General features: G+C 53.4%; 6 protein-coding genes and 1 non-coding gene across 7 annotated transcripts; 3 read left to right on the forward strand and 4 right to left on the reverse strand.

Moving 5' to 3' along the window:
• Positions 1–3212: 3212 nt before the first annotated feature.
• J4E84_010166 (uncharacterized protein) lies at positions 3213–3753 on the reverse strand (the record flags this gene model as incomplete). Its single annotated transcript, XM_049392723.1, has 2 exons — positions 3213–3565; positions 3639–3753. The coding sequence occupies 2 exons, from the start codon at positions 3751–3753 to the stop codon at positions 3213–3215; spliced, it is 468 nt and encodes a 155-aa protein (XP_049239524.1).
• Positions 3754–4505: 752 nt separating this feature from the next.
• Positions 4506–5549, reverse strand: TRM8 (tRNA (guanine-N(7)-)-methyltransferase (tRNA(m7G46)-methyltransferase); the record flags this gene model as incomplete). The annotated part of the gene is made up of 3 exons (XM_049392724.1): positions 4506–5032; positions 5130–5356; positions 5404–5549. The coding sequence occupies 3 exons, from the start codon at positions 5547–5549 to the stop codon at positions 4506–4508; spliced, it is 900 nt and encodes a 299-aa protein (XP_049239525.1).
• A 382-nt stretch (positions 5550–5931) lies between these two features.
• On the reverse strand, positions 5932–7081 carry J4E84_010168 (uncharacterized protein; the record flags this gene model as incomplete). The annotated part of the gene is made up of 4 exons (XM_049392725.1): positions 5932–5998; positions 6047–6404; positions 6460–6610; positions 6674–7081. 4 exons carry the CDS (start codon positions 7079–7081, stop codon positions 5932–5934), a joined length of 984 nt encoding a protein of 327 aa, XP_049239526.1.
• Positions 7082–7683: 602 nt separating this feature from the next.
• Positions 7684–8441, reverse strand: MNH1 (Protein mago nashi; the record flags this gene model as incomplete). Its single annotated transcript, XM_049392726.1, has 7 exons — positions 7684–7698; positions 7750–7875; positions 7923–8010; positions 8059–8122; positions 8173–8268; positions 8318–8355; positions 8407–8441. 7 exons carry the CDS (start codon positions 8439–8441, stop codon positions 7684–7686), a joined length of 462 nt encoding a protein of 153 aa, XP_049239527.1.
• A 459-nt stretch (positions 8442–8900) lies between these two features.
• J4E84_010170 (uncharacterized protein) lies at positions 8901–12220 on the forward strand (the record flags this gene model as incomplete). The annotated part of the gene is made up of 10 exons (XM_049392727.1): positions 8901–8933; positions 8986–9078; positions 9140–9318; positions 9365–9430; positions 9480–9520; positions 9570–11383; positions 11428–11599; positions 11649–11697; positions 11746–12026; positions 12075–12220. The coding sequence occupies 10 exons, from the start codon at positions 8901–8903 to the stop codon at positions 12218–12220; spliced, it is 2874 nt and encodes a 957-aa protein (XP_049239528.1).
• Positions 12221–12725: 505 nt separating this feature from the next.
• J4E84_010171 (uncharacterized protein) lies at positions 12726–14379 on the forward strand (the record flags this gene model as incomplete). Its single annotated transcript, XM_049392728.1, has 2 exons — positions 12726–12906; positions 13037–14379. The coding sequence occupies 2 exons, from the start codon at positions 12726–12728 to the stop codon at positions 14377–14379; spliced, it is 1524 nt and encodes a 507-aa protein (XP_049239529.1).
• A 513-nt stretch (positions 14380–14892) lies between these two features.
• On the forward strand, positions 14893–14964 carry J4E84_010172. The gene has a single exon. It is a non-coding gene; the product is annotated as a tRNA-Met (tRNA).
• Positions 14965–15397: the final 433 nt, after the last annotated feature.

Here is a 15397-nt window from a genome sequence, read left to right on the forward strand (position 1 = left end):
TTGGCTGGGTTGAGTCGGGATAACTTGGATGGGGACGGGCGAGGTTTGATTGCGCATTCCCGTACATTTTGATGCGGAAGACGTAGTTCGGTAGAATCGAAAGACTATCATGCAATGCAATTCACATTCCACGGCCGCTCAGACCCACTTCCATCTCACCCCATACACCTGGAAACAGCGAAAGAGGAAATATAGTTAGACATCTCATTCCGACCGGTCGACATTCCCACCAACCAAACCCTCCCTCGCAATCACCATAAACCCATGCCATGCAGTAAAGTCCGTCGCGGAACACCTATAGCCCCCCGTCATATACCTACCTACCCCCGTCCTGCGTTGCGTCCCCGCCATTCCTGCCGGCAGATCACCCCCCATGCACCATGCTTACAAGCACGCTACGATCGGTCTGCAAAACGGCCTCGGGTCCCGCAGCCAATCAGCTGCCGACGTCCTTACTACGTCCTTCGCCCACGATGCAGTGTTATCCAATCGAGGGGGTCCGTGTCCATGGCGAATGGATTATGCGCAATATGCAGGTAACCGTACTGTATACGCGAGCGGCGAAGGGTTCTGCAAGAAGAGACAAAAGCCGTTGCTACTGGGGGTTGAGCTGGGGTAAAGCAGGGACGTGGAATGGAATGGAATGGAACGAACCGGCGAGGGTGACCTTGTCGCGATGTTGCTACACAATGGCATTGCGGCTATAAGGGTATAGCCCTATCCCCGTCGTTTGACGGAACAAGGAGAGGGGATGGGGGGGCACGATCGGTGTTGAGGTGTTTTGGTTGTGACATCGCAAGGGAGTCGGCAGGTGGACTGGTGGTGTTGGGATCGGTACTGACATCTGTCGTGTAACATGCGTACGTACGCACGCTAGTGTGGATAGTTGTGTTCTGGTAGTTCATAGTGAGGGACGTTATAGTATGATAGCATGCACAGTTATGCCGTTGAAGTTGCTAGTGCGCATAGTCAGTATAGCTGGCATAACACTGCGCATGCATGCGGATCAGGTCGAGCAAAGGAGACCGACACTTTTCAATCTTAATTCAGCCCATATTTTCTCGTCGCAAGATGTACACGGTGCTTTACGCAACGCCAAACCCGCACTCGCCCGTCTCTCATGCCCTCTCACAGGGAAGTGAGAAGCCCATCTGCCACCAACGTCACAACACGAACCCCCCGTAGACACAACCACACTGTTTCAGCGACAGAAACAGCAGTAGCGCGAAAAACAAAGCGTTCACGGCGCTACCAAAGATGCGCATCGCACATGTTCAGATAGCCGGACTGTTCAGCAGGGAAGATGGGAGTTGAGTAAGTCATCGTGCCCCCATCGGCAGTGTCAGCTAGCCGGCTGTACGACGGTTACACCCCCCGATCTGCAGCGCAGCGCCGTTTCCTAGATCTAGGTTTTGCGGGGGGATGACTTGCAGGTCTCGGTTGAAGATCGGGTCTGACGGTTGCCACTGCAGGATGACGAGGGATGGTGATCGATGGGGATGTGTAGCGGTGAACAAGGTGTATTTGCGCCGCTATCTTATCGAGGTTCTACAAAGAACGATGTGATTCAGATAAGTCTGCTGTGTTATCTGCACTGCCTTGTCTTTCATCGGATCTGTTGTGGCGCGCCCGGGTATCACCAGTATCCTCGGTGTTTACAGCATCTGCCAAGCTGTCATGGGCATTCCTTGTTGTATCCAAGTTGCTTGTATTTGTGCCTTTCGCGGAGATGGGTGCCAGTGCCGCCGATCCGACCATGCCTTTGTCTCACTATATGCTTTGCCGTTCTGGTCCAGGGCATCCTCTCAATGTCACCTGTCGAATCTGCAGTCTCGCTGCAGGGGGCGCAGAGGGCGTGCTCACACATGCGCATGTGCGTCATTTGGCACATCGAAGGTTTTCGGAAAGAAGAGTGGAGACGTATTCCGAGGGGTCTATGTGAGCCATGTTCTTCGGATGCTACCGAACGGTTAACCGCGTGACCTTTGTCCTTGGCTCAAACAGTGACTCGTTGTCCTAAGCTCCGCGAGGTTTGTTTTGGCCGTTGGGTTGCGATGGCTGAGTTGCATTTGCAGCGGTGGTGGCAGGGCCGTCACTATCTTCGCCGAAGCCCAAGTTCTTGAACGAATCCGGGGCCATCAGATTTCTAATGCGGTGATAATAGTCAGCCATATGCTCATTATGTAAGGGGGATGATGAGAGCGAGAACAAGGATGCGCGACTCCGCAGATGCTACTAGAAGTAGATGACGGCATGATGTGGGCTGCTGATGGGAAGAGAAGCGCCGCGACATGTTTGTATCGCGGTCCGGCGATGCCTTCCTCGAGAGTAGATGATGGTACGTACCGGTCCATGCGACATGACAGGTATGACTTGGAGAGGCCGCGGCATTCGGGGTCGTTAGTCCCACGATGCGACTTGATGCATCGGAGGTACGAGAGCATGATGTCCTTGCATTCCCCTGGACAATAGTGTAAGCGCCTATTCGTATGGATCGTATGGATGGCAGTAGCAGATCGGACCGATGTGGTTAGGTTGGTACAGCAGGACGTAAAAGTGGATGTTGAGGTTTGGGGAGCGTACCGTCGTGGTCGAGAGGGAATGAGCCGCGCTCTGGCCTGAAGTGGAGCAATTGTTAGCACAGGGAATCGAAAGATAGGAAGAGACAGCCATGTTGTCTGAGTACCCAAGGGCCGAGACGAGACATGCGCATGGAGGGAAGGACTCACGGATTCGGCTTCTGGACCTTTTGCCCAAGCCCGGCGCCTCCAAAGTTGCTCATCTCGGCGGAGAAGGTACTAGTTCCTGTAATTGACTAGACTTCGGGGGTCCGTGGGGTAGTAGTCGGGCTGTATGGTCGTTGGGAAGTATAGTGGTGATAGGGTGAGTGAGGGCTGGATAAACTTAGCGCGATCGGCCTCGTTCGGTGGCCAGTGCTGCAACCTCGGGATGACGTGCCTTGTGCATCGCGCTGCAGGGCAGGTCGACATCACGACTTATCTACTACACTTGTATTCTGAAGCCAATCTATTGTGATTGTGTTCATTTCATTGTGCGACAGCCAATTTCGGCCTGCTTCCACTCTAATGTTCAGATTCCCATCGAGGTAGACAATCGCGTGCCGCAGTTTGGCTCTCTAGCCAATCCCACAATCCATCTCCACCGCGCATCTCAAGCCATCTTGACTCTCCCAGCCTTGGAGTTGTCCCAATCTACAACTTCTCTCCCGCACCCTCACCCCCATTCTCAACCTCATCCGCCTCCCGATTCTTGCCGATTTTAAGCTTCGCCATCTTCTCCAGCCTATCCAACTGCTCATTGAATCCCTCGTAAATCTTCTCCATCATCTTAAGATTCCGCATCTCCGCATGGTACCCATCCCAGATCCCCTGTATCTTCTTCAACTCCGCGAGAGCCTCCTCTTTCTTCTCCTTAGGACTCTGAAGTTCCTGACGTTTACGCTCTTCCTCGTCGAAGATGTTGGGGCCTTCTTCGTCGTCGAGGCAGCGGGGTCCGTCCCAGCGGGCGCAGAGTGATTTGTCCTCTGCTGTGGGGACGTAGTCATCTGGTGTGCGGGTTAGTACAGTAGGTTGCGGAAATTCCAACAATGTGTGATGCTATCGGCTCAGAGTGCGTACTTGTCTTGTCAACTGTGCGGGGCCTGCGGTGATCATTGTAGACCCATTGTTCGTGTGCGACAGCGGAAGCGACGAAGAGGCCGGCGACGGCAGCCAAGATGGTGGTGAACTTCATGGTGTTGGGAAATTGTCTTGCTGGTTTTGGTCTTTATATGGTTGGGTATGGAATGCAGCCGTGAAGATACTTTATGAGAGACTTTGTGTTTAAGAAAAGCGAAGAGATGAAGACATGGGTAATTTATCTATCAATGTGGCCCTGATGTTTCCGCGGTACCGCATATCCAGACTTGCTTGCGCAACCAATCGTTCTTCAGCATGAGATAATCAAGGTTACTTTACCATAGAACGCGCCAAAGCGAGCCAGCCACAATCACTATATTACATATCATCGGGCGGGCCGTGTTGGCTACCACGGCTATGTTTGTAAATTTGTCCCTACTTACACTCCTACGCATGCCTTTGCGGTGGGTTAGACTACTGAGATTTATTTTTTCCAATAACCACCGTGTGATTAATTTTTGCGATTTTATCGCCGGTGGCTTGGAAAGACAGGGTACTATGGCGTTCTATCCAACCAACAGCAGTCTTGTAACAAGTGAGGAATAGGTGGGGACAACTATAGTCATGCCGATCAGTCGTCTCATATGACCTCACTGCTTGCAAGGGGGAACAGAGCTTTCAATCATCACAATCATATCTAGGTAGCACTGTTATAGAGCGTTGTAATGAACATAGCTTTCACGTTTAGTCAGCCCTCAGAAGCCTCGCACAGACATCGACGGCGAATATCACCAATCAATTCCACCGCATGCTAGACAAAGTGCAGCCTCCCGCCCTCCCCAGCCTCAAGCATCTCCCACCCGCTCCCTACGGCCACTCCGGATCCTCCCTCCTCCTAAAGCACGCCACAAACTTCAGTCCCTTATTCCTCTCCACCTTCTTCCCCTCCTCAGTCTCACTCCTCATCAACCTCACACACTCATCCATGCCCACGCCCTCAACCCCATCCACCGTGCTCCCCTCCTCAAACACCCTCTCCACCCGCTCAAAACACGGATGACGCTCAAAATGGCCCTTCATCCACTCATGCAAATCCTGCACGTCTGTAATCGTGTACACCACACCCCCAGGCCTCAATACGTAAGCGTACTCTGAGTTGAGTGTGTAGGAGACGATGCGTGCTTTATGTTTCCGTTGTTTGAAATGCGGGTCCGGGAAACAAAGGAAGATTTTGCTGAGTTGGTGTTTTTGGAAGAAGTTGGGCAGGAATTTCATGGTGTTTGCACGGATGCAGGATGTGTTTTGGTAGAGCTGCGAGGATGAGGCGTTTTGGACGCGGAGGGCGCGGACTTTTTCTTGTACATATTCTGTTACTGACATACGGATTTCCATGCCTGTGGGTTTGTGTTAGTTTGGGGATGCTGGTTGTTATCTTGTGTACTTGCGTACTTGTGAGGTGAACGAGGTGGCGACAATAGATGGGGTACTGACCGAGTATCAATGTGTCGGGAAACTTTGGTGCGAGTGCGAAGAGTAGGCCGCCGAAACCGCAGCCTATGTCTGCTATTTCGACGTTCTTTGATATCGCATTTGCTTCCCGTTCCTCTTCTATGCTGAGATCATGTGACTCATTCTGCCCTTCTTCCGTCTCTTTCTTGGGATGTTTGGCGTACATGGGGTATAGACTCGCCCAGTCCATGTCTGCGGGGCTCTTGGGGCTGCATAATGTTAGGTTCATTTCTCATCAAAGACCAAATCATCTTACTATGTGAGCGAGTGATCTGAGAAGGGGTTCGCATGGGCGCGCTGCCTGTAGAACCTCTTCTTGGGCATGGCGCCCTGCTGCTCCTCCGTCTGCAGCGACTTCTTGTACTCCTCGCGCTTTGTGCGCTTTGCTATTTCGCCTGGCATGGTGACTTTGGTATACGCGATTATCAAATGTGCAAGAAAGTAGGGTCAAAGGTAGATGCACAGGTGCTGAGGTAATAGTCGATTAGCTGCGTATCACGAATCAAGCGAGTTTTTCGCTAGCGCCAGGGTCTCTGGTCCACCACATCTGCAGCAACACAGCAAACAGCCGTTGGCGCAGCGATCTACTGCTTGTACGACAAAGCGTAGCGTGACGTGATTCGACCTGCATGTCTCAGAGACGTTACTACAAAAAGCCCGACGACCTTGGCACCCTGCATACGGTCCGTGGGAAGAAAAATCGATACAAGAAGACAAGCCCAGGTGTGCGCCCTAATGCTAATCCATATCCAAATGCCCAGTCATTCTCGTTCAGTCATCAACATTATCGGAATTCAATCGCGCCTTGACACCCAAAATCTTGGATGTGTTTCAAATTGAGCTTCTGGAATCTGGGCAGTATTAGCATGCGACCATCTTGGCTGGGATGTCAGACTCACTTCTCGCTCTTAGCATGGAAGTAGATGCCCTCGATGCCACCCGAGAGCTGGTTGAAGCAGATGTAGTAGAAGCCTTCAAAGCTCGCACCGCTTATAGTCCTCACCCGGTGGTCTGGCACGAGGAAGTACTCCTTCCACCGCATGAAGAGGTGTTCCCTCTGGTTCAGCTCCTTCGACACTTGTTCCTGGCGCGCAGAGTACTTAGCAATCGGCTTGTATGCGTCGAACCGCCCCCAGTGTTGCCGGTCGACCTTCTCGTTGGAGCCCCATTCCGGATGCTGTGTAATGAAGGTGTATTTGGTTCCGATGATCTCGCCTTCGAAGTACGTCGTCAGACTTGGGTGGTCTTCCGTTAGCCCTGCGAACGGATTAGTCTACAGGCTCTGCATGGCAACGCGGAGATGTGTGCGCACCTTTGATGCGCAAGTATCCACACATGAAGGACTCGCGCATGTCGACATGTTTTATATCGACTTCGACGTCATACTGCTGGCGGTCGGAGGTTTGGGTGCCCACGAAGCGACTGCCGGGCCGAAGGAGGGACGAGGATGTGTTGGGTAGGAACTGCATCGGCATTAGCAACGTCTACTTTGCGCATTGTTCTGCATGCATGCTGGTCTGACGTACCCTATGCGCAGGGAATGGGGACGATAGATGGCTGGCGAGCAGCGAAGTTGGCGCAGCGGGAGAAAGCGGCGAGACGTGAGAGGTGCGTTGCTCTTCAGTGCCGTCGTCTGTCGCCGTCATAGGCGTGGGAATGTCTCTGGTGGGCGAGTCTCTGTCGGTGCTGGGCAGCTTGGTCTGGATATCGTCGGGCGCCTGGGTATGCTCGCGCGAGTTTTGTGGAGACGGAGTGGGCTGCTGCATGGGAACATCGGGCACAGCGCTGGCATCGCTGTCGTCGTGGGCGCCCCGTGTCTCATTCAATTCGTGGGTCGCGATAACGCGCGATTCCTCGGGTGGACAAGTCGGGCGGCCAGCGATGCTCTCGTGCTCCACCGGCGAGACCATGGCTTCATCATCCGGCGTCGGCATGGTCCGATAGCAGGTGCGACGAGACTACAGCGAAGGTGCGAGGCGATTATACATGGGACGGCAGGGGATGAATGTGCGATTATACAATAAAGCCTTGCGGGAGCCAGAAGCGTGGCGATGGGGAAGAATGCATGCTGGATGGATGACTTGGACTCGGCGGAGGTGTCTAGGCGGTTCAAAGTTAGTGGGTCACTGAGCTGCACTTACGCGGGGAAGCCGCACTAGGCTCACTCACGTGGGATGACATGGGGCCAAACCTAGACACATTGGAACACTCTCTATCTAGGCCGTCGAACGCATCTGTAACTTGTATTATCATTCCTTGCCAAGTGGGCCATGTTGACCTTCCGAGCCGACCCGCGCGATCTAACGAATTTTGGTCGAATGGCCCTTTCCTGAGCATCATCCTCTCATACACCATTGTCCTAGAAGGGATCACGCAGATCAGGTGACACTAGTCACAAGCAGATGTCGTTCCTCCAGTTGACTCCGTACGCCGTCCCTACGTCATTCCACATCGAGCCGCGGTTGTGCCACAACCCCGTGGCTGTGCGCTGTCGGCAAAAGCAACGCTACTGTGCCTCCATGTGGCGGCGAGAGGCTTAGATAGGCTTGATCTATAACCCTGTGAGTCTTCATGTTCGACATGAGTGCACTTGATCGCATACCTTGAAGTGCAGAGATATTAAAGAAAAGACCAGAGCCTTGAGATCCTGCACCAGGTAGTAGAAGACGCGGAGGCCTTCTGGGTCCGACGAGTCTTGTACGTCCTGGAGCGAGCCAATTTTCGCAGTCTATCACCGTCAGTCCACAGAAGGCTTTGGAAGATGGACCACCCTACCTCAAATGAGATGTGCTCGCTGCCTAACCGGATCTCCAACTCTTGACGACCGTCCTTGTTCTTCTGGGGCCACTTTGTGTCATCTTCCCTAGGGATGAGTTAGAAGATTATACGTAACTTCCGTTCCTCCACATACTTGAGGATCTCACTGTCCTTAACGATCTTCTTTATCTCGGCTACCAAAGCATCGCTGACGCACACTAAACGGCGCGTTAGCAAGACATCACGTCAAAGGCAGGAATTGACATACTCTCTTTCCGGATAAGTGAATCGTTGCGGTAGTTTGAGTTGTTGGCATAACGGGCAGATGCGCTGCGACCATCTCCGAGCACTCGAAAATCGAACTCTGTACCAAGTTAGACCCGTGATTCTCTTTTCGCAACAGCTTTGCGCACCCAAGAACTCGTGTCCGAATCGGCCTTGGTGACCAGAGCTGCGAAAATGTTAGTAACTGCACGTGCTTGAGAATCCACAGCCTGCATACTAGTAACGCAGGTAAAATGGCTCGTTGGTTGTCATGTTTGCGACTACCTATATCGAGCTCTAACGATGCGCGTATAGGAATTCGCAGTGCTTGGGGTGCGCGTGTCGTGGTGTTGATGTACCGTCGCGGCAGAGGGTTGGAGATCTTGGCGGCCAGACCCCTGCAAGCCTAGCGAGGCGGCCTTCGCTGGAGCGACCATTTCTCGAGCAGACACCTGGAGGTAAACAGAGTCCCGACGAGCACTGCACCCATATCTCCAACAAGCCACCTCTCCGCCCAGGCCACGCCAGTCCTTTCACCCTCCCCGCTAGGCTGCAGCTGCGCCAAACCTCACGACTCCCTCCACCGCCCCCGTCGATCGATACACGTAGCCCATCCCACTTATTCTGGACTCCACGGGACATTGAGGGCTGACGGCCGCACCTGGAGTCACGTTATCGCAGCTGGACACTGTACACCCCGGGGCCATCCCATATACCACATAGCCCGGCATCATGGCGGCGTTTCTCGAGAACTCGTACAGTCTGGTAGGAACACCTGGCAGGTCGTGGGTATGGGGAAGCTGACGGGCAACACCAGGTGCACCAGGACAATGCCGCCGACGTACCATCACAGAACGAGCTCAAGAATGCTCTGGAGAAGGGCAGTGATGAGCAGAAGATCGAGACTATGGTGCGCTCCCGCAATGGCACTGCCCCGCCTCGCTGAATGCGACCGTCTGACAGCTCTGCAGAAGAAGATCCTCTCGATTATGCTCAATGGCGACCCCCAGGCTGGCCTGCTCATGCACATTATCCGATTCGTCATGCCCAGCAAGTCGAAGCCGCTCAAGAAGCTCATGTACTTCTTCTTCGAGGTCTGCCCCAAGCACGACGCCCAGGGCAAGCTAAGGCAGGAGTGGATTCTCGTCTGGTGAGTTCAAAAGACTATACCACATGAAGCTTGCTAACTGGCATAGTAATGCGATTCGATTCGACTTGCAGGCGCCTAATGAATACGTACGAGGAAACACATTGCGCTTCGTGTAGGATCCTCCACGACACCTTCCCGAGCATTGCTGATAGTCGGAACAGAACCAAGCTACGAGACGCTGAGCTTGTAGAGCCTCTACTACGTAAGAATGTTGCTCTCCATACTTAGCCCAATTGTGCTGACACTCTCAGAACCGGTGCGCCAATGCCTCACACATCGACACGCATACGTCCGAAAGAACGCAACCTTCGCAATCGCATCCATCTTCACACATCTTCCAGAGCTCATGCCAGATGCGCCCGATCTGCTGGTGACATTCCTCGACGACGAGAACGACCCAACATGCAAGCGCAATGCCTTCGCCGCCCTCGTCTCCGTGAGCCACGAGAAGGCTCTCGAATACCTCAGCACGGTCTTCGACGCTATACCCAACCACGAAGAGCTTCTCCTCCTCGCCGAGCTGGAGTTCATCCGCAAAGACGCCATCGTGAACCCATCCAACAAGGCTCGCTATCTCCGCCTGATCTTCGACCTCCTCGAATCGCAGGTATCGACTGTCATCTACGAAGCCGCGCACGCCCTTACCACCCTCACAAGCAACCCGGTCGCAGTCAAGGCAGCTGCTGGAAAGTTCGTGGAGCTGGCGATCAAGGAGCCGGATAACAACGTCAAGCTTATCGTCTTGGAGCGGGTTGAGCAGTTGCGACACAAGAATGAGGGCGTCCTTGATGATCTGACTATGGAGGTCCTGCGCGTTCTGTCTAGTACCGACTTGGATGTGCGGAAGAAGTCGCTCAACATTGCCATGGAGATGATCTCAAGCAGAAACGTCGAAGAGGTCGTCCTGCTGCTGAAGAAGGAGCTCATGAAGACGGTGGACGAACAATACGAGAAGAACCCCGAATACAGGTCGCTTCTCATCTCCTCGATACACTCCGCAGCCATCAAGTTCCCCGAAGTCGCCGCCAGCGTCGTTGGATCGCTCATGGACTTCATCTCCGATGTCAGCAGCAACGCATCCGCGGTGGACGTCATTTCCTTCGTCAAGGAAGTCGTTGAGCGCTTCCCAGATCTGAGGGCCTCTATCATCGAGCGACTGGTTTCGACTCTTGGTGAAGTACGTGCTGGCAAGGTTTACCGGGGTGTTCTCTGGATCATCGGAGAGTTCTCGCTGGAGGCGAAGGACATCCAAGATGCGTGGAAGGGCATCCGCTCATCGCTCGGCGAAATCCCCATACTTGCTTCCGAGCAAAAGCTTTTGGACGATGCTTCGGAGGGCAAGGAGAGCAGCAGTGAGCAAGTCAACGGACATGCAAAGGCGGCAGCTCCATCTGGATCAAGGAAGGTCCTCGCTGACGGTACCTATGCGACTGAAAGCGCCCTGACATCCTCCGCCGCCGCCAAAGCGAAACTGGAAGCAGTCAAGAACTCACAGAAGCCCCCACTACGTCAGCTCCTCCTCGACGGCGACTACTACCTTGCCACAGTACTGTCTAGCACTCTCACCAAGCTCGTCATGCGCTATGGAGAGATCTCAAAGAACGAAGCCCGCACAAACGCCCTCCGCGCTGAGGCCATGCTCATCATGATCTCGATCATCCGTGTTGGCCAATCGCATTTTGTCAAGACTTTCATCGACGAGGACTCCATCGACCGTATCATGTCATGTGTTCGCTCACTGTCCGAGTTCTCGCAAAGAAAGGAGCTCGAGACAGTGTTCCTGGAAGACACCCGAAAGTCCTTCCGCACTATGGTTCAGACAGAGGAGAAGAAGCGTGCCGCCAAGGAGGCTTCCGAGCGCGCGAAGTCGGCTGTCAATGTTGATGACTCTTTCAACATCCGCCAACTAAAGAAGAAGGATGCGGACGGTAGCGACGAGATTGAGCAAGATCTCGAAAGGGCAACCGGAGGCGACACTGCGACTGAGGATCTCACATCTAAGCTCAGTCGAGTCGTGCAGCTTACTGGTTTCTCCGACTCGGTATACGCAGAAGCATATGTCAAGGTACGTCAGCCCGACTTACTGAAGGTATCTACTAACACTGCTAGGTCCATCAATTCGATATCGTCCTTGATGTCCTGCTTGTGAACCAAACAACTGAGACGTTACAAAATCTCACCATCGAATTCGCGACTCTTGGTGACCTCAAGGTCGTCGAGCGTCCCTCAACACAAAACGTTGGTCCTCACGACTTTATCAACATCCAAGCAACGATCAAGGGTAGACCTTCCCCGTTTGCGCTTTTCGGTTCGCATACTTACTTTTACAGTCTCATCCACCGATACCGGTGTCATCTTTGGGAACATCATCTACGAAGGGCAAGTCATCCGCAACAATACTCTGCAATAGCTGCTAATATCCTACAGTGAAAAGGGTGTTGACTCCAACGTTGTCATTCTCAACGATGTCCACGTCGACATTATGGACTACATCAAGCCCGCGCAATGCACAGAGACGCAATTCCGGACAATGTGGACCGAGTTCGAATGGGAGAATAAGGTCAACATCAATTCCAAGGCCAAGACGTTGCGCGATTTCTTGAAGCAACTCATGGCATGCACCAACATGAGCTGCTTAACTCCAGAGGCGTCAATGAAGGGCGACTGCCAATTCTTGTCAGCGAACTTGTACGCCAGGAGTGTATTTGGTATGTCTTCAAATTCTTTTATACATTGGCAATACTGACAGAAAGCAGGTGAGGACGCTCTCGCCAACTTGAGTATCGAAAAGGAAGGTGACAATGGCCCTATTACTGGGTTTGTGCGCATAAGAAGTCGCTCCCAAGGCTTGGCGTTGAGCCTGGGGTCGTTGAAGGGTCTGAACAAGGTCGGTGTGGCATGATTTGTTGGCTAATAAACACTGTCACACGTCCGGGGTAGCGGGAGATGGGCGTTCCTACTAAGAAACGGTAGCAAAAGGAAGGTTGGTTGCTTCTTTCGTCTACAGGTCTTCGCGTACGGCGCGTTGGGTCGATAGACATGTGGGTAGGATGGATGAATGTTAATGTAGCATTGCCGTATCAAACAGACAAGAGTTCAAATTCACATCCAATATCACAGTCTCTGAGCATCACAGGAAGAGTGGCTTCGTGTCACGTTCTTGGCTGGTTCGTGATTGGGATGCCTCGGTTCGCGAGGGTGCAGGGTCCAACGGGAATGTTTCCTTTTTGTTTAGCACCAACTATCCGCCAGGATCCGCGCCCTTGCGACAGGGACGGTACCCGTGAGCGTGACATGACCGTCGTCAGCGTGCCTCTTGCGCTGGTCTAGTCTCCAACTGACTCCTGATCCCGCTCTTGCCCTCTTCACAGCATGCTGCGCGTCGTCCCTGCGACATTTCATTGATCATGGCTTCGCTGGCTGGCTCCGACGATCCTTTCAGAGACCCGCTGCTCACTACCAACGCCGCTCCTTCGCAGCCGTCGCCCGACTCGGCACCCACCCAGGAGCAGATGAATGTTCCCGACACACTCGCTGTGGGCAGAAACGCCTCCCTGACCCTTGGGACCGACTCCTTGGTCGTACTAGGTGGGGAGATTACTCAAACATCACAGCGGCGCAACACTCACACAGCACAGACGAAGCACTCCTAGATAGCAAAAGCGCCAGCTGCTGCGGTCTGTCTCTTGCTGGCAGTAAGTGCTAATACCGCGTCTAGACACCAACACCCGCTTACGCGACGCAGAGAACAAATCCACTCGTTCCATACCCTTCTACAACATCCTCTGGGCCGAGCATTCAGAGGATGGACATATCACCGTCCAGTATGCGCAAAACACATCGAAGAAGGCCGTTCGCCCTGCCATCATCAGCTACTCCCTCGACAAACCCGACAGTCGCATAACGGAAGCATGGATAGAGAAGCTGCTCGATCGCGCATACGGAGCGTCGCAACGGCGCAAACGAATCAAGGTACTCGTCAATCCGTTTGGCGGCCAGGGCGGCGCAGTCAAGACATACCACAAGTTCATTGCACCCATCCTGGCGGCTGCGCGCTGTGAGCTCGACGTGGAGAAGACACAGCACAACGGCCACGGCGTGGAGATTGCACAGAACATGGACATCGAGGCATACGACGTAGTCGCCTGCTGCTCCGGAGACGGCATACCACACGAAGTCTGGAACGGGCTGGGCAAGAGGACCGACGCAGCTCGGGCGCTCCAGAAAGTAGCCGTCGCACAGCTCCCCTGCGGCTCAGGCAACGCCATGAGCCTCAACTTCAACGGCACCGACGACCCCAGTCTCGCCGCCCTCGCCGTCGTCAAGGGCCTGCGCACCCCGCTCGATCTCTCCTCGATAACCCAAGGCGACCGCCGCACCCTCTCCTTCCTCTCCCAGTCCGTCGGCATAGTAGCCGAAACAGACCTCGCGACAGAACACCTGCGCTGGATGGGCAGCGCACGCTTCACCTGGGGTTTCCTCGTCCGCCTCTTCAAAAAGACATGCTACCCCGCCGACATCGCCGTAAAAGTCGAGTACGACAACAAGACCGCCGTCCGCGAAGCCTACCGCACCGAATGCGCAAAACCACCTCGCAGCACCGACGACCGCGTCCTCCCCGCCCTCGACACCGGTCTTCCAGAGCTGAAATACGGCACAGCGACCGACCCCCTCCCTGTAGGCTGGCAACTAATCCCCCACGACCACCTCGGCAACTTCTACGCCGGAAACATCGCCTACATGTCCCCGGACGCAAATTTCTTCCCTGCCTCCCTTCCCTCCGACGGGTGTCTCGACCTCGTCCGTATCCGCGGCGATATCGCGCGACATACGGCTGTGAAGACGCTGCTGGCCGTGGAGAACCATTCTTTCTTTGATATGGACCATGTGGATTACCAGAAGGTTAGTGCGTATAGGATTATTCCGAAAGAGCAGAGGGATGGGTATATTAGTATCGATGGGGAGAGGGTGCCGTTTGAGGGGTTTCAGGTTGAGGTGCATAGGGGGTTGGGGACCGTGTTGAGTAAGAGTGGGCATTTGTGTGAGGCGAGGGGGGTTTGAGGTGAATCAGCTGGGGATGGTTGGAGAGGTTGGGGTTGTGTTGGACTTGTCGCTGTGTGATATAGATATTGGGCGTTTGCGTTAGGATACCAATGTTGTTTTTTAGCTGGAGTAATGAAGTTTGGACTGTTGGTCTTGGGAGATGGGCTTCCGTTTGTGGTTTCGATCAAAGTCGTGATATTTGACATTTTACGTCAATTACGCCGTTTACTTATTGCGTGTTAAGTTTTACTATGGCAATCGACTTGTTGATACCTTGGATATCCTAGGTTTATATTAATGTGCAACCTCATGAAATTGAAGTTCCTCCCAAACCCCCAGATATCGGATGACTCACATCCACCACGCCTATCAAATTTTCCCCTCGCCCCCCTTATCAACCCACTGAATTTCTTTGTGCGCCCACATCCAAGATCCCCACCCAGAAGTTAACGCTCAGCTCTTCATGCGATCCCGTTTATTATGATATAATTGTTGCAAAACGTGAAGACTCCATCAATCAACAACCACAAAAGCTGCTTGGCGCAGCGGAAGCGCGCCGGGCTCATAACCCGGAGGACCTCGGATCGAAACCGAGAGCAGCTAGATGTTGTGAATCTTCTTTTTTGCTGTTTTTTTTTTGCACGGGGGGTAAGAGTGAAAGGGGGAAGGGAGGCAGTGGCGTAGGGGCGTGGAAGGTATGTGGTTATTGAAGTTTCTTGTGTGGGGTGCTGTAGGGAAGGCCACAACACGGGATTCTTTTTTTGGACTGTGCGACATCTTGGTGGCTTCACGATTTTGTAGTAACAGCGTTACTGGTGTATCTAAAATCTAAAAAGACGTCTCAAACAATCAAAAGCCCTCTGCTAGGTGTCTTGAAAGTCGAGTGGGTTCACGTCGTAGAGAAATTTATTCAAACCCGAACTTTAGTATATGTGCAGGAAAATACCAGGCATCCATTCTTGCACAAAGTACCACATGGAATCGTCCCAATTGAATCATAGCGATACGGGCGCGAACACAGCCTTGGAAGGTATCT

The sequence above is a fragment of the Alternaria hordeiaustralica genome (assembly GCF_023758085.1).
Source record: "Alternaria hordeiaustralica strain BMP 2776 chromosome Unknown scaffold_37, whole genome shotgun sequence".
Taxonomy (NCBI): domain Eukaryota; kingdom Fungi; phylum Ascomycota; class Dothideomycetes; order Pleosporales; family Pleosporaceae; genus Alternaria; species Alternaria hordeiaustralica.